This window comes from Anomaloglossus baeobatrachus, chromosome 3 (genome assembly GCF_048569485.1).
Source record: "Anomaloglossus baeobatrachus isolate aAnoBae1 chromosome 3, aAnoBae1.hap1, whole genome shotgun sequence".
NCBI lineage: Eukaryota > Metazoa > Chordata > Amphibia > Anura > Aromobatidae > Anomaloglossus > Anomaloglossus baeobatrachus.
Window position 1 is genome coordinate 569,820,534 of NC_134355.1, and position 25,676 is coordinate 569,846,209.

General features: G+C 50.7%; 1 protein-coding gene across 1 annotated transcript in view; it reads left to right on the forward strand.

Annotated features, from left to right (window-relative positions):
• The window catches only part of LOC142295571 (retinol-binding protein 2-like), a 53,965-nt gene that overhangs the window by 9,102 nt on the left and 19,187 nt on the right, over nucleotides 1–25,676 (forward strand). Inside the window, exons 2-3 of the mRNA XM_075338680.1 lie at nucleotides 25,120–25,298; nucleotides 25,385–25,486. Of these exons, the coding sequence (XP_075194795.1) occupies nucleotides 25,120–25,298; nucleotides 25,385–25,486 (281 nt within the window). The remainder of the gene's footprint in view (nucleotides 1–25,119; nucleotides 25,299–25,384; nucleotides 25,487–25,676) is intronic.

The following is a 25,676-nucleotide window of genomic DNA, read 5'->3' on the forward strand; positions in this document are numbered from 1 at the left end:
ATAGGGGTCCAAAAATCGTTGTGCAGCTCTGCAAGGACTCCCTGATGAGATTCCCAAGGTGTCTTTAGCAAAGCTTGGGGTTCGCAGTGCAGCGATGTGCAGTAATGAGGTATAATGTACTGCAAGTCTATAGAAGTGGTATGGCAAGAGAGAAACAGCAGGTGCATAAACTGTCCCTTTACAATGCAAGCAGAGGTGACACAGGACGTGGCAGATGGGAGAGCTTCCCCTTAGGCTTGTCCAGGCATGCACTGTGCAGGCAGACTAGTGCACAAGGCTAGTTGCTAGGCAGATTACATGGGAAGTTACAGGGTTCTTAGGGATCTGTAGCCGGGGTATTGAGCTCTTAAGCAGTCTTCTGACTGTTCTGTCCCCACTTAAAGGCGATGGAAGGTGCGTAGTTGTGAGAGGTTGTGAGAATCTTACCTTCGTTTTTTCCTATAGGTGGGGCAGACAGGACCAGAGCGCTCCAGAGTGAAACATGCACATGCTGAGATGAAACAATGGTGGTTTATTTTCTCCAAAGGTTAGGACATGCAGAGTGCAGTAATCCAAGTACTTGGCATTGTAATTCTCCAGTGATGCTTGCCTCTGAAGCTACTACGTGGTCAGAAGACTTTGCTCCTAGTAGCTCCAATCCAATAAGGGATGTTGTTCTCACAAACTCTGGTTTGGAATGAACATACCAGGATGTGATGCAAGAGGGTCATCAGACACTCCCATGGGCTGGACAAAAGAAACAAAGGAGCCGAAAGGTCTGACCAGTAGATGGCAGCAGAGACAAGCATGAAAAACATTAAATAACAGTGTTAACTAAAACAAATAGGTAGATATAGAGAAAAGAACAAAAACCGCTCACCACTGCAGAGACAAGCCTGAATATATCCTCCTGTTAATGTCCTTTAGTCCGGCACGGATTACAGCAGCAAGCTGAGAAGGTAATGGAACAGAACAATGGAAATAATCCAGCTGGACTCCAAGGGGATGAATAAAAATGCTTCATTATTTGTAACTTGGTTAAAAAGAAATATCCATATTCCAAATGAAAACACCGGCTTGTACACACTGATGAATGGAAAACCATTCATCAGTGTGTACAAGCCGGTGTTTTCATTTGGAATATGGATATTTATTTTTAACCAAGTTACAAATAAAGAAGCATTTTTATTCATCCCCCTTGGAGTCCAGCTGGATTTTTTCCATTGTTCTGTTCAACTAAAACAAATAGAAACAGCACAACGTGCGCACGATGCTTTTATGAATTCAGCGATTTGGATGCTAAAATTTTGACCCAAATCCGTGCGTTCATAAAATGAGCATGTAAATTAATTTGTGCGCTATGGATGCAGCTCACACTCTGTCTATGGTGGGGGCAGCAGCCAGAGCGCATGAAACCGGCTTTTTTTGGACAGAAAAATTGCATCCATTACGCAGTATTTCTGCAGCGATTTTTCACGCACATGTGCTGTCAAATCGCTGCAGAATATTCAGCAGTTACGTGCGCATGAGCCCTAAGGCTGGAGTCACACTTGCGAGTGATTCGCACATCATCACCCCGGCATGGCTGCACACTCTCCTAATGGGTGCAAGTCGGCTGCATGCATTTCTATGCAGCTGAGACGCTTTTGTGTGGAGAGCAGCAGGTCGTGTCGGTGATGAGGCACGAGAATCATGTGAATCACTCGCAAGTGTGACTCCGGCCTAATATGGAGTATGCCATCATTTAGATGATTTATTGAATGTAAATCATTTTTGTAAAATTCCACTCACTTTCTCCAGAAACAGCCTTTTTCATATGTGTGAACTGAATTTCAGTTGCAAAGTGAAAAGACTTGTAAGTCTGCGATGAGCCCCAGTGTGATGGACATGGTGACAGCAGAGTTAGGTATAAGACCATTGTATATCCACAGTCTGGGCTCCATCATCACAGTCTACATTTTCTATACCGGTACTTAAAAGCGGCAATACTGTGGCATCCGTTTTTTATCTCACACCCATACAGTTGAATGGGTGAGTCTCATCCAATCTTCAGAGGAAAATTGTGCATGCTGCCATTTTTTTTCACACACAGATTCTGTTAGTGAAATAAAATCAGTTATCTGCACCTCCCCATTAAATAAAATGAGTGCAGTCTGTCTTTTTTTTTTCAAATAGCACTCAGTCAGGTAAGCGAATTCTTACTGAAAGTGCGGTACTGGAACAAAGTTAAAGGGGTTGTCTACTACTTTAACATGTCTAATTGGCGGGGTCCAAAATCCCACACCCCCGCCGACCAGCTGTTCTCTGTACTGGTGGTGGTAGCAGGTGGGTGGAAATGTTCAGCTCTAGAGCTGCCCCGGCAACTGATATTGGCCGCAGCCGGGCACTGCACATCCGCTTTCTATTGATTTGAATGGGAGGTGGATGTGCAGTACCCGGCTGATGCCGCTATGAGAAGACGGATGGCGCCATAACTGAGCATTTCCAGCCTCCTGCTGTTGTTGCTGGTGTCGCGGGCGGCAGGGCGCTGCGCTCACCACGCTCGGGTCCGACGCTGCTGCTGCTACTCGGTGGCTCGAGTGGTGGGCCGGATCCGGGGATTCGAGCAGCGCTCCTCGCCCGTGAGTGAAAGGGGGTAGTTTGGTTTGGGGGTTTGGTCCGTGACGCAACCAACGGGTTGTAGTGAGGTTGGGCACCACCGCTGCTATTGACGGGGATCCCGGGAGCGATGGTAGGGAGCAGCTGGGATGTTGTTTCCCCCCTCCGTGGGTAGGGGTTGGTGGTCCCGGGGCCCGGTGAGGTGACGGGGAGGCAGGGCTGGCAAGGTGCAGGGTCGCGGGGACTGCGTAGCGCGGTGCCGGAAGGCACGGTTGTACTCACTCAGCCACAAATGTACGCAAAGTCTCTGGTAAACTAAACGGCTGGATGGACGGGTCCCGCAGCCAGCTGCTGTGACTTCTCCCGGACGGTTGGTGGTGGCTGCCTTTCCCTGCACCTTTTGTGGATGTTCGGTCCCGATGGCTTCCCACCGGTAACCCGCTCCCCAGCGTGTGTATGTGCCGGAGGAGCCATTTTGCCCGCAGGCTCTCGCCCTTGGAACTCTAGCTGTGGCGGTAGCTGTATTTCCTTTTGTTGGTTGGACGGTTGCCTTCAATCGGGTCTTGGCTGTTAGGAAACCCCTGGGGTTCCGGTCACTGACGGATTTGACCTTATTAACGGCGACTCCAAGCCTGGTCGGGGTCCGCAGGCCCTGCCGGTTTGTGCTGGCTTCACTTCGCTCCTCGGTTCGGTACCGGCGGGCCACCGCCCATCCCCGGTCCTACGGTTCCGCGTTGATCTGCCTCTCCTGCAGACGGCCACCACCGTCTGCCAACCTTGCTCTAAGTGCCCGGGCCACGTACCCGGACACTGTCAGTTTGCTCCTCCACTACTCCTTCACTCCTTCTCACTTTCCTAACTGATCTGAACTCTGAACTCAACTCAACTCAACTCAACTGACATCCTTCTCCCGCCTCCTGGACTGTGAACTCCTCAGTGGATGGGGCCAACCGCCTGGCTCCACCCCACTTGGTGTGGACATCAGCCCCTGGAGGGAGGCAACAAGGATTTTGTGTCTGACTGATGTGCCTGTCTCGGGGTGGGGTGTCGTGTTGTAGTACCTGTGACGACCTGGCTAGTCCAGGGCGCCACACTGGCACTGAGAACAGTTGATTAGCGGGGGTGTGAGGAGAAAGACCCAACCAATCAGATATTGATAACCTATCCTTAGGATAGGCCATCAGTGTTAAAGTAGTGGCCAACCTCTTAAATTTATATCGTACTGGGGACCGCCAGCCTTCAGTCATAAGGGCATGCTTCAGTCATCACTAAGCACATAGTGAGCAATGGCTGTAAGCACATCCCCGGCATGATGCTCGACAGCTCGCTAGGCAAAGATGTGCTGCACAGTGAGATGTAAATCAGTGTCAGGGCGTGCTTACAGCCACAACTTACAGTATGGTGAGTGGAGCTATGACTGTAACTACTTCAATTGGAGGAAAGCAGCTCCCAGGAGGAAATAAATTCATTTTCTCCAGGTAGCTGCACTTCCAGAACAGCAGTCGGGCAGCATTTGAACGCTATTTACCTGCAGATTAAAATGTAAATAAATCGTGTCAATGCTTTACAAATTCAATAATAAGCCAGCCAAGCAAAAGTATAGAAAGAGGTGGTGACGATTAAAACATAGCTTTTAATAGCCTGTAATAAAATTTAGAACCACACAACAAGAATTGGTTGTAAATCCAACCATAAAATAATTAGGGCCCAAGTCAGGCTGCTACTATTATAGAGATAGGACAAACTGAGATGGTAGGGAATACCCCCACCGTGACCAAACTCGTAAAAGCGACAACCAGATTATTACGAGTGTCACACAAAATTGCACACCAATATGTACTGCACTTTGGTCCACAGAATAGTACTGGGCTTTAGTCTGCAGTATTAAACATAGTTACCGGAACCTTTAATCCGGTCCCACTATAATGATACAGAAATAAAACTGTTGTCCTATAGAGGGGGGGGCGGACTCAGCCTCACAATACCCCTCAAAGTGGCAACAATCTGACCTTAACGATGTTCTGAGACCTCCCGACGCGTTTCTTAATTTACTTAGTCATCAGGGGACTGTGGTCAAGAAACAAAGGCTGCAAGAAATGGACAGAGAACGTTGTCAGAATCAAACCAAAAAGGAGGAGTGCAAAAAAATCCCAGCTTAAACACAAAGAGCATGTCCCTACCTTCAGTATCATATGGGCTTCCTGCATGGTGTGTCAGGTCATGGCATCCAGCACAGTGCTTTAAAAGTGCCGCCCTTAAATATCCTGTGGGCGTCCTGGCCCATACAAGGCCCTGCCCAGGGGTATATTCCTCCATCAGCAGTGGAGGACGCTGCCTGGGTACCGCCCATAGGTGCCATAACATAGCAATACCCAATCTGGAGCAAGCAGGTTAACGCCCACTACAGTATAGCTCCAATCTCCAAGCTGCTACAGGTGAGCAGCATCCAATCACCAGTTATCCCACTAGGGTGCCGACGCCCACACCTCTCTCCCTATCATTGCGCTCTGCAGCATGCCCACATCCCGGCGTCACAGAGCTTCTCCCCTTAACCAGGCGCTCAGTAAAACTGAACGCCCACACACTCACGTCACCGCGGGAACACGCCCCTGCTAACAACATCACATGCAGGGCGGCGCCGCATAATGCCATCCAGCTGGACGCGTGTGTGACTCCCTCGCATGGAGCTGGGCTGAAGGGGAGCCACAAATTGATGACAGTGGAGAAATACTAGGGAGGGGGGGAGGGAGGGAGATGATAAGAGAGGGGGAGGGAGGAGAAGAGGGGGGATAGGGGATGAATGGGGATAACTCATATGGAGCTCAGAGTATAGATACTGAGGAATAAGTCATTGCTGGAATCAAAAAAAGTCCCAAAAAATTCCTCATTGGTAATGAGAGGAAACAAAGGGGACACGTTGTTTGGATTAAGGCTGTCTCCCACAAAAGACACAAGTAACCCAGGAAAATGAACACAGAGTGACATATCCAAAGGAAAACATTTTTTTAATATATATAGTCAAGCTGCCAAAAAAGGAAAAAATGATGAAAAAATAATGAAAAAATGTGAAAAAATGATGAAAAAAACGGGAGCAAATGAACGCAGACATGGCGAGGCAGAGGGGCGATGGAATATAAACTAGTCATCCCTGAGAACACCCTATCCTTTCCCCTACCTACCTACGGAGTGTAACAACACCATAAGGTACCGGGTGCCCCCGTTCCACGGCGGCTAGCCCTCAAGACCCTATAACGCCCTATAGATCACAAAAAACAACTGAATGTCAAAGTCTCATTAAGGCCTAATGGTGTTTGAGTTTTAAGTGTGTAACTCCATCTACACTCACGTTGGAGAATCCTTCGATCCCAATCCCCACCTCTGACTGGGTAGTTGATAAGATCGATACCCATGAAGGTCAGGCCCGAAACATTCCCATTGTGCATGATTTCCATATGTTTGGCCAGGGGGGTGTCTCTTTTGTTGGCTACGTCTCTAAGGTGTTCACCGACCCTTCTCCTAAACTCCCTGCTTGTCTTTCCCACATACTCGAGGCCACAGATACATCTGGCCTTATAGATGACCCCTCTGGAACGGCAGTTAATAAAGGCTCTAATGTGGAAAGAGTCCCCTGTAACTGAGCTGGAGAAGGTTTTCCCGGTCTGTATATGTGGGCAGGCGATACAGCCACTACATCTAAAACAACACTTGACATCTGAATGTAGCCAACTATTCTCTCGTGGACGGACAAAGTGGCTATGAACCACCCGGTCCCCAATAGAGCGGCCCCTTCTATAGGTACATTTGGGATATGTTCCGACTGCATCGCCAATGTCCGCGTCCATTTGCAAAATGGGCCAGTGCCTCTCAAGAATCCGACGCATCTCCGCAGAACAATTAGTGTATGTGGAGATAAAACGGAATTTACCCTCCGCCATCTCATTCTTTTTGGCAGAGGGAACTAAGAGGCTGGCTCTCTCTCTCGATTGCGCTGACTGAAAGGCCTGTCCTGTCACGTCCTCTCCCAGAGCCTTTATTAACTGTCGTTCCAGAGGGGTCATCTATAAGGACAGATGTATCTGTGGCCTCGAGTATGTGGGAAAGACAAGCAGGGAGTTTAGGAGAAGGGTCGGTGAACACCTTAGAGACGTAGCCAACAAAAGAGACACCCCCCTGGCCAAACATATGGAAATCATGCACAATGGGAATGTGTCGGGCCTGACCTTCATGGGTATCGATCTCATCAACTACCCAGTCAGAGGTGGGGATTGGGATCGAAGGATTCTCCAACGTGAGTGTAGATGGATTTACACACTTAAAACTCAAACAACATTAGGCCTTAATGAGACTTTGACATTCAGTTGTTTTTTGTGATCTATAGGGCGTTATAGGGTCTTGAGGGCTAGCCGCCGTGGAACGGGGGCACCCGGTACCTTATGGTGTTGTTACACTCCGTTGGTAGGTAGGGGAAAGGATAGGGTGTTCTCAGGGATGACTAGTTTATATTCCATCGCCCCTCTGCCTCGCCATGTCTGCGTTCATGTGCTCCCGTTTTTTTCATCATTTTTTCACATTTTTCATTATTTTTTCATTATTTTTTCATCATTTTTTCCATCATTTTTTCCTTTTTTGGCAGCTTGACTATATATATTAAAAAAAATGTTTTCCTTTGGATATGTCACTCTGTGTTCATTTTCCTGGGTTACTTGTGTCTTTTGTGGGAGACAGCCTTAATCCAATCAACGTGTCCCCTTTGTTTCCTCTCATTACCAATGAGGAATTTTTTGGGACTTTTTTTGATTCCAGCAATGACTTATTCCTCAGTATCTATACTCTGAGCTCCATATGAGTTATCCCCATTCATCCCCTATCCCCCCTCTTCTCCTCCCTCCCCCTCTCTTATCATCTCCCTCCCTCCCCCCCTCTCTAGTATTTCTCCACTGTCATCAATTTGCGGCTCCCCTTCAGCTGGAGGATGGGCACTTTGGATACTGACAGTTTGGTGTCCATGTTGCTCATCTTTTTATGATATTTGTGTGTGGATATATTATTAACTTAAACTGATTAGTTCATACAGATCTAACCCACTCTTCTGTCCATCCATGTGGGTGGGCACCTCCATTTCTGAGGTGATCGCCACCCATCATAAGGTTTTGCACCCTTCCTTTGGGGGGAATCATGGTATCCTTGTAGATACCCTCTGACTGTGGGCGTTCCCCTACCCCTTGTTTTGGTGGACGTGCGCTCCTGCATAGACAGGTGATGCAGGGGTAGGCGTGGCTTTGTGTTCCCATGATAGGAACGGTCATGTGATGCGGTCAGTGATGCGGTGATGGGAGGACCCTTGATGACGTCAGCCCAGCTCCATCCGAGGGAGTCACACACGCGTCCAGCTGGATGGCATTATGCGGCGCCGCCCTGCATGTGATGTTGTTAGCAGGGACGTGTTCCCGCGGTGACGTGAGTGTGTGGGCGTTCAGTTTTACTGAGCGCCTGGTTAAGGGGAGAAGCTCTGTGACGCCGGGATGTGGGCGTGCTGCAGAGCGCAGTGATAGGGAGAGAGGTGTGGGCGTCGGCACTGTCGCGGGCGGAGGAGGGGACGCTGCGCTCTCCCACTGCTCGGGTCCGGCTGCTGCTGCCGCTGCTCTGTGGTGGCTCGAGCGGTGAGCCGGATCCAGGGGACTCGAGCGGCGCTCCTCGCCCGTCAGTGAAAAGGGGGATTTGATTGGATGGTGGGGATTTGCTGATTGTCGGTGACGCCACCCACGGTTGTGGTGAAGTTGGTGACACCACCGCTGCTCTAGACGGGGATCCCGGGAGCGGTGACAGGGAGCAGCTTGGGTGATAGTTCTCCCCTCCGTGGGTAGGGGGTTGGTTTTCCCGGGGCCCGGTGATGGGGTAGAGATGGATGGCAGGCGGGTTACGGGGCCTGGTGAGGTGCAGGGTCGCGAGGGCAGCGCTGTGCCGCACGGCACGGTGGTACTCACTCAGCCAATGATGAGGACACAGTTCTCGGTAAAACACACGGCTGGATGGACGGGTCCCACAGACGGCTGCGGTGTTGTTTTCTCCCGGCAGGTTGATGGTGACTGCCTTTCCCTGCACCTGTGTACTGTAACGGTTCCAATGGGTTCCCACCGGTAACCCGCTCCCCAGCTTGGATATGGGCCGGAGGAGCCCCTTTTTCCCGCAGGCTCTGGCCCTGGGAACGGTAGCTTTGGCGGTGGCTGTGTTTCCCTCTCACGGTTGGACTGTTGCCTTCTGTCGGGACTTGGCTGCTGGGAAACCCAGGAGGTTCCCTTCGCTGACGGATTTGGCAAATTCACGGCGACTCCTAGCCTTGCCGGGGTCCGTAAGCCCCTGCCAGATGGTGCTGACTTCTCTTTGTGTACCGGTCCGGTACCGCCGGGCCACCGCCCGTCCACGGTCCTTACGGTAGACTCCGATAGGCCACTCCTGCAGACGGTCACCACCGTCTGCCAACCTTGCTGTACCACCCGGGCCACACACCTGGACGCTGTCAGATAGTTGCTCCACTACCACTTCACTTCCTCTCACTTCCCCTATCAAACTGATCTGAACTCTTTTCCCGCCTCCAGGACTGTGAACTCCTCGGTGGGCGGGGCCAACCGCCTGGCCCGCCCCCCTGGTGTGGACATCAGCCCCTGGAGGAAGGCAGTAAGGGTTTGTGTCTGACTTCGGTGTGCCTGACCGGGAGTGTGGGGTGTGTGGGTGTTGTTCTCTGTGGCCCCTGGCTTGTCCAGGGCGCCATATTCCCCCTTAGTAAAATGCAGACCATCCGCGGGCTGCCCGTCCATCACCGGTTTTATTTTCACAACTGAAAGATAGAAAAACGGTAACACATTACAAGTAAAATAACATCTTCCCACATCGGGAGGTACTCTTATTTAAAACCTTGCTTAACGGTTACGGCTTCCGCTCTCTCCCACCCAAGCAACCTGGCCCTGATGCTGCCCCTAAGCAAACAGGCAGCAGCCCTTGACCCCAGTCCAGCACAAGTCGCCCGAGCGGGTTTTGTCCTTTTCAGGGGACCCACGTCCATGGGGAACCCCTGAAACCCCCAGAGGATCGCCACCGGTTCCGGTGGTGGCTGGGCCCCAGCCTGCTCCACTGCGGGCCCTTCCTCCAATCTGCCTCTCCGGAGGCGGTAACGGTGAAAGCCACAACAACATTATTTACATGCCACAAGTTTGTGGTTGCCCTGCCAGTTCTCGGCCTTGTCCATAGTAGTTTCTACGCATAATTTGGAAAGGGGGTCCCAACGGGGACCAGCTGCCGGCCACGACCGGTTCCAATCAAGCAGCAAATCAGGTGACTCTTCGGTAAATCATTCACTTATCATTCTTTTTCAAACGGTACTTTTGTGGTCCCAATGGGGGACAACTGCAACTGGACTCCGCTGCCCTTACTCCGACTCTTCGGTGTCGACTGGGGGAGGGGACGCGGTGGACACCCGGGCCTCCTGGCTGCCCCTCAGCTTGGCATCCAGCACAAACCACTTCCTCTCCCCACAGTGCCGGGTGTACTGTACCAGGTCGCCCGGCATCAGGTTACGACCTGGGTGTTCCTCCGGCAGGTGGGCATTAACATCCCGCCGGGCTATGAAGACTTCGGCCTCCAGGCCCGGTTCATATATAAAGCCATAGCCCCGGCAGACATCGAACCGCCTCACCTGCCCTTCATACAGGGGGCCCCGGACACGGAAGGTCACTTGGTGGAGGCTCTCTTTCTCCCGGATCGTACGGGCCACCAACTCCGCCTTCTTCCTTTCCCTTTCCGCGATCTCCGGGCCCAGCGGTGTCGGCTCCCTGTCCCAATACGGGGCTGCTGCGAGCTCCGGCGCACGGGTCGGGCCCCGCGAGACCTTCTGAACACTGCCCACCACTGGCAATCTGGGTGGAAGGTCCCGCGGTGACTTGGCCTGGGGTGCTGCTTTGCAGCGGCAACCCGGCGCAACCTCAGCCGAGGTATGGGGGATGGGCACAGGGGCTTTCCTCCGGTGGGCCTTCTGCACGGAGCGGCCTGTCGGCTCCGTCTCGGCGGGAGTCTCTGTAAATGCCTCCGGCTCGGGCTTTTGTACTTTCCAGGGCAGCACTTCTGGTCGGTCACGAGCTCCATCTACAGGTCGATCCGCCTGGGCGGACATGCAGGGTACCGCTACCGGTTGCGGGGGTAGTGGGCCTAGTGGCAGGGTCACGGCAGCCGTTACGGGTAGCGAGGGAGGTAGCAGGGCGAGCGGGTTCAGACCGGGTCCCGCAGCCACGATGACCGACCCACTAGGGGTACCGGGGCGTGGGTCACTGACCCTCCCTTCCGAAGCTCCCTCCTCTTCGCGTCTCCATACGGTCGCTATAACCTCCGCCATGTCGGTCTCCCACTCCTCCAAGAGGAGCTGCATCTTGACCTGCAGCCGTTGTTGGAGCTGCACGGTCCGGATCTCCACCCACGCCGCGGTTCCAGGCGCGGAGGCTACGGTGCTATGGGACGGCATATACATCTTGCTGGCGGCCTCTCCCAGGAACAAGATCGCCACAGGGTCCTGGCGTCCCTGCTTTTATAGCCGCGGGCTACATGCGGCCAGACGCCATCAGTCCCCTTAGTCTCTTTCCGGCTCTTCCCCTACAGGGGCGGGGTTTTGGCCTTCGCGCCTCCACTACTCGAGGAGACGCTCGAGCGGGAATTTTTCGCGCCCAAGATGGCGGCTTCTCCAAATTTTTGGCCGGACACCTCCGGCGGTCACACAAGGTGCACTTCCACCAGTTGGTAGAACGGTAGGATCCTGTTCGTGACGCCAAGTTGTCGCGGGCGGGAGAGGGGACGCTGCGCTCTCCCACTGCTCGGGTCCGGCTGCTGCTGCCGCTGCTCTGTGGTGGGCCGGATCCCGGGGACTCGAGCGGCGCTCCTCGCCCGTGAGTGAAAAGGGGGATTTGATTGGATGGTGGGGATTTGGTGATTGTCCGTGACGCCACCCACAGTTGTGGTGAAGTTGGTGACACCACCGCTGCTCTAGACGGAGATCCCGGGAGCGGTGACAGGGAGCAGCTTTGGTGTTAGTTCTCCCCTCCATGGGTAGGGGGTTGGTTGTCCCGGGGCCCGGTGATGGGGTAGCGATGGATGGCAGGCAGGCTACGGGGCCTGGTGAGGTGCAGGGTCGCGGTGGTTATCGGTAAAACACACGGCTGGATGGACGGGTCCCACAGACGGCTGCGGTGTTGTTTTCTCCCGGCAGGTTGTTGGTGACTGCCTTTTCCTGCACCTGTGTACTGTAACGGTTCCAATGGGTTCCCACCGGTAACCCGCTCCCCAGCTTGGATATGGGCCGGAGGAGCCCCTTTTGCCCGCAGGCTCTGGCCCTGGGAATGGTAGCCTTGGCGGTGGCTGTGTTTCCCTCTCACGGTTGGACTGTTGCCTGCTGTCGGGACTTGGCTGCTGGGAAACCCAGGAGGTTCCCCTCGCTAACGGATTTGGCAAATTCACGGCGACTCCTAGCCTTGCTGGGGTCCGTAATCCCCTGCCAGATGGTGCTGACTTCTCTTTGTGTACCGGTCCGGTACCGCCGGGCCACCGCCCGTCCACGGTCCTTACGGTAGACTCCGATAGGCCACTCCTGCAGACGGTCACCACCGTCTGCCAACCTTGCTGTACCGCCCAGGCCACACACCTGGACGCTGTCAGATAGTTGCTCCACTACCACTTCACTTCCTCTCACTTCCCCTATCAAACTGATCTGAACTCTTTTCCCGCCTCCAGGACTGTGAACTCCTCGGTGGGCGGGGCCAACCGCCTGGCCCGCCCCCCTGGTGTGGACATCAGCCCCTGGAGGAAGGCAACAAGGGTTTGTGTCTGACTTCGGTGTGCCTGACCGGGAGTGTGGGGTGTGTGGGTGTTGTTCTCTGTGGCCCCTGGCTTGTCCAGGGCGCCACAGCACCCTAGTGGGATAACTGGTGATTGGATGCTGCTCACCTGTAGCAGCTTGGAGATTGGAGCTATACTGTAGTGGGCGTTAACCTGCTTGCTCCAGATTGGGTATTGCTATGTTATGGCACCTATGGGCGGTACCCAGGCAGCGTCCTCCACTGCTGATGGAGCGATTTGCCCGTGTCGCACAACAGATGGGGGCGGGTACCCACGCTAGCGATATCGGTACCAATATCGCAGTGTGTAAAGCAGCCTTTAGTTTCAAACTGGGCATAGTGCAATCAAAGGCTTTAAAAACTCTTCAAAACTGCTGCAGAAAAGCAAATAGGAGTTTCCTGACGCAGTTTTCACTGAAAAACTTGTCTTAAATGCCTCAAAAAACTTTTTGTGAACATCACCTTACATGTTGGGATTTAATGGGAGTGAAGGGAGTAACATGAATTACTGATAGTGAATAGGATGGAAAAATGATTGTCTGACAACTATAAAGCTGAGGTTCCATGACCGGGGGATGGGGCACATTTTCAAACTCTGACTCTGGGCACCAAGAGAACCCTTAGGCCCGTTTCACATGTCAGTGAAAACCACTGACGTTTTTCACTGGTGTGTAAAACACGCACATGTCCCTCCGTGTGCCGTGAATCACGGCATACGTGGGTTGTCTAAGTGCAATCTGGGCTCCGTTCTCCGTGGCCCGTGATTGCACTTAGAGATTAACTCACCTGTGCGCGCTCCCGCTCTCCATGGTGCTGATCGCTCCCGCGGTGAAGCATCCGGCCGGCACTGACCCCCGCAGCAGCTGCTTCCAGGTCGGCTGTGTCGTGCATCATGAATATGCGCGACAATAATGAGCCGGCTCAGAAGCAGCAGGGAGAACGGGCTGCAGAGAGCGTCGCTGGAGCCGGGTGAGTTAAAATGCTTTTTATTTTAGAAGCACGTTTTTTTCTGGCACGTGTTTCACGGACCACACCACTGCGTGGTCCGTGGGACATCAGTGATGCCAGAAAAAAAATGGACATGTCTACGTGCGGCAATCACGCACACACGGGTACGCCGCACGGAGACACGTGCAGTGAAAAATTACTGATGTGTGAGCAGACCCATTCATTATAATGGGTCTGCGTATGTCAGTGATTCTGGTACGTTTAAAAAAAAGCACAAACGTACCAGAATCACTGACGTGTGAAAGGGGCCTTAGGCTCTGTCCGCACTTTGCGTCGTAGTAGTTGCAGTTGTAAACGCATCCTTTGGCAGAAATCGTTTTTGCCAAAGTTGCTTTTGTCCACGAAAACGCAGTAAATACGCGTGCGTTTTAGCCGTGTTTTTAGCGCTTTTTACCTGCGTTTCCATTGCTTAAAGTCAGATGCGTTTTGATTACAAAGACACTACTAAATAAAGTTTTAACACACAAACACTATGAAAAAAGGGGAAAAAAATTAAAATAAATATAATGTTTAAAATCATAACGAAATTAGTTATATTTAATATAATTATAGCGGTTTTATACTAATTATGGCTAAAATAACAATAAATTAATATTTTTCATTAATTTAATTGTCGGACTATGTGTGTGTGTAAAGAGACATATCATTCCATTATTTTGATGTTGTTAAGGTGAACTAACACATGTTTTCTGCACCAAAAAGCATGTAAAACGCTGGAATTTTGATGTTGCTTGCTTTTTACAACTTCTCATTGACTTCAATGTTATCAAAACGCAGCCCAAATGGCAAAAACAATTGACATGCTGCTTCTTTGAATGCTGAGTTGTTGCCCAAAATTATGCAAATTAAACGCAGCGTTTAGAACTGCAAAGTGTGCACAAGAAATCCCCATTTCCCATAGACTTTGCTTGAAAATCAAAACGCATGCCTTTTGGCATGAAAATGCTGCAGTTCAAAACGCAGCTAAAAAGCAGGTAAAACACAGGTAGAAACGCAAAGTGTGGACACAGCCTTAAGCTAGGTTCACATTTCCGTCAATTTGTATCAGTCACAATCCGCGGCTCTGGTAAACAATGGAATCCGTTTGGCAGATTCCATTGTTTCCATAGACTTGTATGAGCGGCGGATTGTGACTGATGATGCTGCGTTGCATCCTCCGCCCAACTGATCAGTCGTGGAACGACTGACCGCCGGACAGCAGGAACGCAGCTTGTAACGTTTTTTGAGCAGCGCAATCCGTAAGATTTCGCTGCGCATGCTCTCTGGCTCCCTGCACACGTAACTAGGGTACACATCGGGTTACTAAGCAATGCGCTTTGCTTAGTTACCCGATATTTACCCTGGCTACGTGTGCAAGGAGTCAGCGCTAAGCGGTGTACGCTGGTAACCAAGGTAAATATCGGGTAACCAAGCAAAGTGCTTTGCTTAGTTACCTGATATTTACCCTGGCTACGTGTGCAGGGAGCCCGACACTTCCCTGCTCAGCTCCGCCCCCTCCCGCACTCGTCATGTAACACACACACACACTCACCTGTCCCCAGCCATGCAGTCCCCGGCACTGACGTTCTCAGCGCCATGGCCTGCTCGGCTCCACCTATCCCGCACTCTGCCCCTGTACACATTCTCGGCGGCCGAACGATCAGCTGACCACCCGGCGACCGGGTGCTGTGAGCGAACAGCTGATCACCCGGCAGTCGGCTGCTGTGAGCGATCGGCTAATCACCCGGCGGCCGGCTGCTGTGAGCGATCGGCTGATCACCCGGCGGCCGGCTGCTGTGAGCGATTGGCTGATCACCCGGTGGTCGGCTGCTGTGAGCGATCAGCTGATCTCCCGGCTGCTGTGAGCGATCGGCTGATCACCCGGCACCCGGCTGCTGTGAGCGATCAGCTGATCGCTCTCTCTTTTACAACGGAGTCCGACAATGAAATCTATTATTGTCATCCGTTGTACAACGCATCAGTCACAAGCGTCAAGCAACGCATGTGACTGATGTAAAACAACGGAAATGTGAACCTAGCCTTAGTCTGAATAGTGCTGTGAAATATATTTTATTTATTTTTTTATATTTCATTTTAGGGTATATTTCTACATTCAGGTTTTTTTTATGTCCAAGGCAGGAATAGATCTTAAATAGTAGACGCTTATATAAAAAAGACTGAGATTTTTTTAAGCACACGCTTGGCTTTGATTATATAGAAAAATGACATGGAAATACACTCTGAAAGTAAAACTATCATTGGAAAATGACGCAAATCAGCTCTTTCTGTTACTTGGTTGGTTTTTTTTTTAAATAATGTAGGCAATGGTTTTCATATCATCTCATATGATCTTAACTTTACAAAAAATATAGTGATCTTGCAGTTTTCACACTGGCCACTGGGGCATTTTTTAGACTCCTACTCCCAATCCTTTCAAAAAGAGTTTACAGGAGCTTCCTTATCATCAGAGGAATGATTCCTATGACAGGATACACTTCTCTATACAGCTGATAACACAGAACCCACCAATCACAATAGGTGATTTCACAGCCAACCCGTTCCCCTTCCCTGCACAATGACTTTGGCACTCGATCACTGGGCATTATAAAACAATTGATAGAGTCGGGATCTGACCATAGTGAGTATTGTGCATTTGTTATTTCCTGAAACAAAAGGAAGCATAAATCTAAAAAAGTCCTAGTGCCAGTATGAAAAAAATTGTAAGATTTCATTTTTTTTATATTTTAATACAGATTGTGCTATGGAAATAAAAAAAATAAAAACAACATTAGGGAAAAAATAATAAAACCACATTAAACACAAAGACCTGATTTTTAATCAATAGGTTTCTGATAAATTTTTGGGGATTGATAAATTGCTTTTGGCTGCTGATTACCATTCTGTGGTGCCCTCTGGTGGAATCTTTGAAAAATGCACACTTATTTTAAAGTGCTATAGTGGCACATTGGTAAAATAGTCTAGTATCAAAATTGTAATAATACTTTATATCTGATAAGTCCAAACACTGGTATCGTATCATAGTGGTATGTAAACTGTGATCACAAAGGAAACAACATTATTCTGCAATAATAACATTTTTCTAACACTAGGCAAAGGATCTGGGCATGTAAAGCCTGCTTTACATGTTACGATTTCGCATACGATATCGTATGCGATCGTAACCGCCCCCATCGTATGTGTGGCACGTTCAATTTTGTTGAATGTGCCGCACAAACGATTAACCCCCGTCACACGTACTTACCCGTCTATACAACCTCGATGTGGGCGGCGAACGTCCACTTCCTGGAGTGGGAGGGACGTTCGGCGTCACAGCGATGTCACGTGGCAGCCGGCCAATAGAAGCGGAGGGGCGGAGATGAGCGGGACGGAAACATCCCGCCCACCTCCTTCCTTTCGCATTGCTGGCCGGGAGCCGCAGGACGCAGGTAAGATCTGTTCATCGTTCCCGGGGTGTCACACACTGCGATGTGTGCTACCCCGGGTACGATGAACAACCTGACGTTCAATTCAGTAGGAATGAACGACGTGCATGCGATGAACGTTTTACCGTTCAATCGCAATCGCATGTAGCTGTTACATGCTACAATGTACTTTACGATGCCGGATGTGCGTCACTTACGACGTGACCCCGCCGACACATCGTAAGATATATTGTAGTGTGTAAAGCGGGCTTAAGGACACAGATCACCAATGTCCAGTCTTTACTGCTATAGTCATACTCATCTTAAGGCTGCTTTACATGGTACGACGGATTGTGCGATTTCACAATCGATCGTACCCGCCCCCGTCCTTTTTGCGTCACGGGCAAATCGCTGCCCGTGTCGCACAGAGTCAGTAACCCCCGTCACACATACTTACCTCTCGTGCGACCTCCCTGTGGGCGGCGAACGTCATGTTGATACAATCACTGTTTTCTCTGCTGCAGAGTTAGCAGAGCTCTGAATGTTGAGCTCTTTATAACCCCGCCCACACTACTGATTGGCAGTGTACACTGAAAGCTGCCAATCAGTGGTGGGGGCGCATTTACACAGAGTAGTTGATTTGGAGCCAGGAGACACCTAGTCCTGTAGTGATAATCTCCTGCTGAGAAAACACTGATTTTATTGAAATAGGAACACACAGACTGTGAGGTAAATCCTGGGATATGAAGAGGAATTATGATGTCCAGTAGTGATGAGCGAGTACTAAAAAGCTCGGGTGCTCGAGGCTCGGGCCGAGCATCCCAAGATACTCGTGTACTCGGCCCGAGCACCGAGCCCAATGTTATCCTATGGGAGACCCGAGTATTTTTGTGAAATGACCCCCGGCAGCATGTAGAAACCCTAAAAATGGCACAAAAGTCTCAGAAGAGTGCTCAAATGACATGGCAACAGCATGGGGAAGACCCCTTGAAGCATTTATCACTCAAAAGTCACAGCTGTGAACAATTTTGTCCGCGTTTTACGCCATTTTTACGGACTCACCAGAAAACCTTCAAAAATGACACCAAAATGAATTTTCATGGCGGAAATGTTAAGGGCACATACCCAATAGTGAGATAGAGCTGGTGTATGTTACTTTTTGAGATTAATACATGAAAGATTTTACGTAAAACATTGTGTGGCACTCCGATGTCCCTGAGAAGAGACGTACATAAAGGCCTCTGAGTCTAATGTGCCCATTTTGAGGAAGTGAGTCTTTGTAGTATTTTCCTTTGCCAGGGCAGTCCAAAATTGTGAGGTTCACCAATGCCCCTGCATACAGACATGCATGAGGGCCTGTAAACCTGAAGTGCCCATTGTAAGGAAGTGGGTCTATTGTAGTATAGCCCTTAGGCAGGGCAGCCAAAAATTGGGAGGCTCCACGTTGTCCCTGGATAGAGACGTGCATGAGGGCCTCAAAACATTAAGTGTCCATTGTCAGGAAGTGGGTGTATTATAGTATAGCCCTTAGGCAGGGCAGCCAAAAATTGGGAGGCTCCACGTTGTCCCTGGATAGAGACGTGCATGAGGGCCTCCAAACATTAAGTGTCCATTGTCAGGAAGTGGGTGTATTATAGTATAGCCCTTAGGCAGGGCAGCCAAAAATTGGGAGGCTCCACATTGTCCCTGGATAGAGACGTGCATGAGGGCCTCAAAATATTGTTCCCATTGCAAAGGAGCGGGTCTCCTGTCGTTGTAATGTCCATTCTGCAAAGAATGGGCGAAAAAATGTACCACTGGGGGTATACCTGAAACAAAGGCCTAACTATTGTAATGGTCATCATGGTGGCGCATGAGGAGAAGGAGGAGCAGTCCAGCGATTATCCAAAGTCCAGAAGTGTGTACCCATGGGTGAGTGGAGGTACATGGCAAATTCCCGTTACAAACTTTAAATTCCGCTCTCATTTGCTGGTGGTGTGGTGAAGTCTGGCCCAATCCAACCCTTGTTCATCTTGATCAGAGTCAGCCTGTCAGCATTTTCAGTTGACAGGCGGGTGCGTTTATCTGTAATGATTCCACCTGCGGCACTAAAAACACGCTCTGACAAAATGCTAGCGGCAGGGCAGGCCAGGACTTCCAAGGCGTAGAGAGCCAATTCATGCCACGTGTCCACCTTGGATACCCAATAATTGTAAGGCACAGAGGAATGTCGGAGTACAGTTGTTCGATCTGCAAGGTACTCCTTGAGCATCTGGGCAAACTTAGGATTTCTTGTGGCACTACCCCGCACCTCAGGGGCTGTGGTACGTGAGGGGCTGATAAAACTGTCCCACATCTTAAAGACTGTTCCCCTACCTCTGGCGGATTGGACTTGTGCCTCTCTCGGCTGTACGCCTTGGTTGTCCACTGATTCCTGACCTATGCCGCTAGCGTTTTGTGAGGGGAATGCTTTGCCTACTTCCGTGACTATGGCCTTCCGGAACTGCTGCATTTTGGTTGACCTCTCCGCCTCGGAAATAAGAGACATAAAGTTCTCCTTGTAGCGTGGGTCTAACAGTGTTACCAACCAGTAATGATTGTCGGCCAAGATGTTCTTAACGCGAGGGTCACGAGACAGGCAGCTTACCATAAAGTCAGCCATGTGCGCCAGACTCTTAACAGCCAGGACTTCAGTAGCCTGACCAACACGATGACTGAACATGCTGTCCTCCTCCTCCTCCTCCTCCTCATCTACCCTGTCCTCTGGCCAGCCACGCTGAACCGAGGATATGACTGGTGTGCATGTCATATCCTCAATTTGGCCGGAGAGTTGCTCCATGTCTTCATCCTCCTCCTCGTCATAGTCCTCCACTGCACGTTGTGATGAGACGAGGCTGGGCTGTGTGTTATCACCCACACCCACTACTGTTTCTTGCTGCAACTCATCACTCTCCGCCTGCAATGCATCATGTTTGTTTTTGAGCAGAGACCGTTTTAGAAGGCAGAGTAGCGGTATGGTGACGCTAATAATGGCGTCATCACCACTCACCATCTTGGTGGAGTCCTCAAAGTTTTGGAGGATGGTACATAGGTCGGACATCCATCTCCACTCCTCAGGTGTTATGTGTGGAGTTTGACCCATTTCCCGACGGCTTAGGTGATGCAGGTACTCAACAACTGCCCTCTTCTGCTCACATATCCTGACCAACATGTGCAGAGTTGAATTCCAACGCGTGGGGACATCACACATCAGTCTGTGAGCCGGAAGATGCAAACGGCGCTGAAAGCCGGCAAGGCCGGCTGAAGCAGTAGGTGACTTTCGAAAATGTGCAGACAGGCGGCGAACTTTTACCAGCAGATCAGACAGCTCTGGGTATGACTTTAGAAACCGCTGAACCACGAGGTTGAGCACATGGGCCACGCATGGAACATGTGTCAGCTGGCCTCGCCTCAAAGCCGCCACCAGGTTCCGGCCATTGTCACACACGACCTTTCCTGGCTTTAGGTTCAGAGGTGTGAGCCAGTGATCTGCCTGCTGTTTCAGAGCTGTCCACACCTCTTCTGCATTGTGGGGTTTGTCACCTATGCAGATTAGCTTCAGCACAGCCTGTTGCCGCTTCGCCGAGGCAGTGCTGCAGTGCTTCCAGCTTGGGACTGGTGTGGAGGGTAAAGTGGATGAGGATGCGCAGGAGGAGGAGGAGGAGGCTGAAGAGCATGACATTCCGGAGCTGTAGAGTGTGGGTGAAACCCTGACTGAGGTAGGGCCTGCAAACCTTGGTGTGGGAAGGACGTGTTCCGTCCCTCGCTCAGACTGGGTCCCAGCTTCCACAATATTAACCCAGTGTGCCGTCAACGAGATGTAGCGGCCTTGCCCACAAGCACTTGTCCACGTGTCTGTGGTTAGGTGGACTTTGGGTGAAACAGCGTTGTTCAGGGCACGAGTGATGTTTTGTGACACGTGGTTATGCAACGCGGGGACGGCACACCGGGAGAAATAGTGGCGGCTGGGGACCGAGTAACGTGGGACAGCTGCCGCCATCAGGTCGCGGAATGCTTCTGTCTCCACCAGCCTAAAAGGCAACATTTCCAGCGCAAGCAGTCGCGAAATGTTAGCATTTAGAACTGTGGCATGTGGGGCGTTGACAGTGTATTTGCGCCTGCGTTCAAAGGTTTGCTGAATGGATAACTGAACGCTGCGCTGGGACAAGGACGTTCTTGATGATGGTGTTATTTCTGCGTAGGCAACTGCAGGTGCAGGACCGGAGGAGGCTTGTTCGCAGGCAGCATGGACAGGGGATTGGCTCACATGCACAACAAGCGAAGACGTAGCAGTGACATCAGCAAGCACTGCTCCTCGACTCTGTTGTACTTCCCACAAAGTCGGGTGCTTGGCTGACATGTGCCTGATCATGCTGGTGGTGGTCAGGCTGCTAGTTTTGGTACCCCTGCTGATGCTGGCACGGCAGGTGTTGCAAATGGCCTTTTTAGAATCATCTGGAGCCAACTTAAAAAACTGCCAGACTCGGGAAGACCTAACATTTGTACAGGCACCTTGTGTCGTGTTGTTGTTCCGGGGAACGGTTGCCTGACTTCTGCCTGGAGCCACTACCCTGCTTCTTACTGCCTGTTGGGATGCTACGCCTCCCTCCCCCTGTGCACTGCTGTCCTCGCTCTGCATATCCTCCTGCCAGGTTGGGTCAGTTACTGGATCATCCACCACGTCGTCTTCCTCTTCCGCACCCTGCTCCTCCTCCTGACTTCCTGACAATTGACATCATCGTCCACCCCTTGTTGAGACACGTTGCCAACTTCGTGAGAACGTGGCTGCTCAAATATTTGGGCATCTGTACATACGATCTCCTCATGACCCACTTCAACATGAGCTGGCGAGAGGCCAGAACGTGCGAATGGAAACGTGAACAGCTCTTCCGAGTGTCCAAGTGTGGGATCAGTAATGTCCGAGGACGTGTACTCAGCCTTGTGGTAGGAAGGAGGATCAGGTTCTGAAATGTGCGGTGCAGTATCACGGCTACTGACACTTGACCGTGTGGAAGACAGAGTGTTTGTGGTGGTGCCAATCTGACTGGAAGCATTATCCGCTATCCAACTAACAACCTGTTGACACTGGACTTGGTTCAAGAGCGGTGTACTGCTGCGGTCCCCAAGAATTTGGGACAGGACGTGCGAGCGACTAGATGTGGCCCTTTGTTGTGGCGAAATTAGAGCTTGCCCACGACCTCAGCCTCTGCCTGCACCACCATCACGTCCACTTCCTTGTTCCTTGCCAACGCCCTTGCGCATTTTGCAATGCTGTGCTGACGTGTATTCACTAGACTTGTGCGTTATATCCAAGTCTGTGCAAATCGTGCACCTGTACGCTGCCACCGACAGGCACACACGTGCGGTTTTTAAATGCAAGCACGGACGCACTAAGAACCTAACAGGTTTTTAGGAGCGACAATTACTGAGAAGTCTGACACTATCAGCCACTGCTGACTGACGTGTATTATACACTACACTTGTGCGTTATATAATAGTTTGTGCAAAACGTGCACCTGTACGCTGCCACCGACAGGCACACACGTGCGGTTTTTAAATGCAAGCACGGATGCAATAAGAACCTAACAGGTTTTTAGGAGCGACAATTACTGAGAAGTCTGACACTATCTGGACTGTTTTAGACTGTGTACACCAGCCCCAGATATGATGAAGGCTGGTATACGGTCACCACTAGGAATGGCTATATACCCTGCCTGCCTGCCTGCCTGCCTGTATACTGCTACAATAGTCCTGACAAGGACTCTTCTGGTCACTAGCCTGTATTCCAACCTGGCTATACCCTGCCTGTATATAGCAACAATAGTCCTGAGAAGGACTCTGCTACTGTACTCCGACCTGGCTATTCCCTGCCTGCCTGTATACAACTTATTGTATGTCCTGAGAAGGACTTCTGGTCACACTGTTTGCAGCCCTGCTCCGGAACTAACAATAAAGGGCCGCAAACCTTTCCCTGAAGCAGCAACCCTCTCCCTGCAATGACTGTCTGGATGGCTGTGAGCAGAGCACAGCGCGCCCGCCAGTATAAAGGCTTGGTCACGCTGTGCGGGCCGGCCAATCACTGCAATTCCACAACTAACAGGGCTGTGGCATTGCAGTGGTCTGCCAGCCAATCCCTGCATGAGGGCTGGCTCTCAAAAGAGCGCCAACATGCAGGGATGAAGACCACGAGTACAGCACGAGTATCGCGAGATTACTCGGTCCCCGCCGAGTAGCCCGAGTACAGTGATACTCGTGCGAGTACCGAGTAGTAACAAGCATACTCGCTCATCACTAATGTCCAGTCATAATTTCTCTAATCGCTCCCTGATGGCACCCCTCCCTTTTCCCTTCACACACAGAAATCCTTTGCAGATTGGTGTCAAAGGAAAGGTGTCAAATCCAACTACACAGCCAGAGGCAATCTCCTATGATATGGAGATTAGCTGAGTTGTTAGCCCTGGGAAGCATCAAAAGACCCAGGAAGACACCGCTCAGTGACAGTGTGGTAAAAGTTTGTATCTACCTAGCAGGCTTTGAAGTCTCCTGACAGCCAGGGTCCAATAGAATACGTGTAATATTTCATGAACCGTGCTTCCTATAAATATGGCAGGCAGAAATATGGCATCGGGGCCGGCTGACGAGTTCAGCACATATTTTATATAGTTGTGGGACCTTGGGAAGTACCCCAAACATGATATAGGCCAGTGGGGAACCATCAGACCAGCCATGCGTCCTACCATTTTGAAGCTAAAACCATAACTGTCAAAATGAGAGCATTGACGTCCACCTACGACGTTCCCATTCAAAGTTATGGCCAATATTACCTTTTGGGATATTATTTTGACTCCAGCCAGGGGTGGAGCAGTGCTCCCTCTGAGGTCACTAAGGTAGGAGGGGACAGGGATTCAGCCAAGTTGATAACCTCAGTGCAGCCATTTTTTAGCTGTTCTTTGCTGGGAGTCACGTGTGGATACACCTGTGGGAAAGTTCCTGGAATCCTAGTCTACAGCGCCCCCCTGTGGCCAGACGCACAAGGTAACTGCTTGAACTGTATGCCTGTTTGTAAACCATGTTTTATTTGTAACTGTACTCTGACCTATGTATATCCTGTAGATTCCATATTGTATATATTGTAGTTTCTAGTGTGCCTTAAGGGGGCTTTACACGCTGCGACATCGTTAATGCGGAGTCGTTGGGGTCACGGAATTTGTGACGCACATCCGGCTGCATTAGCGATGTTGCTGCGTGTGACACCGATGAGCGATTTTGCATCGTTGCAAAAACGTGCAAAATCGCTCATCGGTGACATGGGGGTCCATTCTCAATTATCGTTACTGCAGCAGTAACTATGTAGTTCGTCGCTCCTGCGGCAGCACACATCGCTATTTGTGACGCCGCAGGAACGAGGAACCTCTCCTTACCTGCCTCCCGGCCGCTATGAGGAAGGAAGGAGGTGGGCGGGATGTTACGTCCCGCTCATCTCCGCCGCTCCGCTGCTATTGGGCGGCCGCTCAGTGACGTCGCTGTGACTCCGCATGGACCGCCCCCTTAGAAAGGAGGCGGTTTGCCGGTCACAGCGACGTCGCCGGGCAGGTATGTGTGACGGGTCTGGGCGATGTTGTGTGGCACGGGCAGCGATTTGCCCGTGTCGCGCAACAGATGGGGGCGGGTACCCACACTAGCGATATCGGGACCGATATCGCAGTGTGTAAAGTAGCCTTTAGGCTGATTAAAATATATAATTAATCTTGGGCTGTTCTGTGTCTGTGTGCTCGGTTAATAGTTACCATAAATCAGTTGGTGGCAGCGAGTTTGTGCCAAGGATTATTGTGGGGCGGCCAGTGAGATTTGGGGAGGTTTTTATATATTCCGTCCGCTGAGGTCGGGGGGAATATATACCCTACTCTCACCGGGAGCTCTTCAATCATCGGCATAAGTAGAAGAGCGGCCTCCTTGCTTATTGCCGGGCAATTCCATAATATAAGAGGTGTGCTAGAGAGCGCGTCACGTGCTCTGTCGGTCGGTCGGACAGGTGGTAGAAAGGAAGGACGTAATTCCCGCTTCCTATACCCCCCTTTCGTGACATATGCCTGACACAGACCAATAAGTGACACATCACTGTAATTAGGCTATCAGTCCCTATATCATGCTATGCTCCGATTACATATCAAAAACCTGTTGATAGATTCCTTTTAAAACTTAGATGGCACCGCCTTTGATTGATTATTCCCTTCATTTTGCAGATATTGACTTTGCCACCAGGAAGATTGCTGCTCATTTGACCCAGACCAAAGAAATAGTTCAGAACGGAGATAAGTTTCAGACCAAGACGCTCAGCACATTCAGGAATTACGAGGTCGACTTCACAGTCGGGGTAGAATTTGAGGAGAAGACTAAAACCCTGGACAACCGCGTGGTGCAGGTCCGTTCATGATGACTGTTCATGGACAGAAATGACATTTGTCACCGTTCATATTGTGAAACTGATGTGTTTTATGTTTGTTAAAGACCTTGGTGTCTTGGGAAGGAGATAAACTTGTCTGTGTCCAGAAAGGAGAGAAGAACAACCGCGGCTGGAAGCAATGGATCGAGGGGGACAAAATTTTCTTTGTAAGTTATTAAACTATATCTTCAGGGGCATTGGTTGTTCTTTTTTTTCTTTTAATGAATATGTTTGGGGCCAAAATAATTTTTGCAGTTATTAAACTTTTTCCACCATTTGGCTTTTAGGGGTTGCTTGTTTCTCTCCACATTGCTGACTGCAGAATGAGTTAACTGAGAATCTGTCAGTGAACTATTT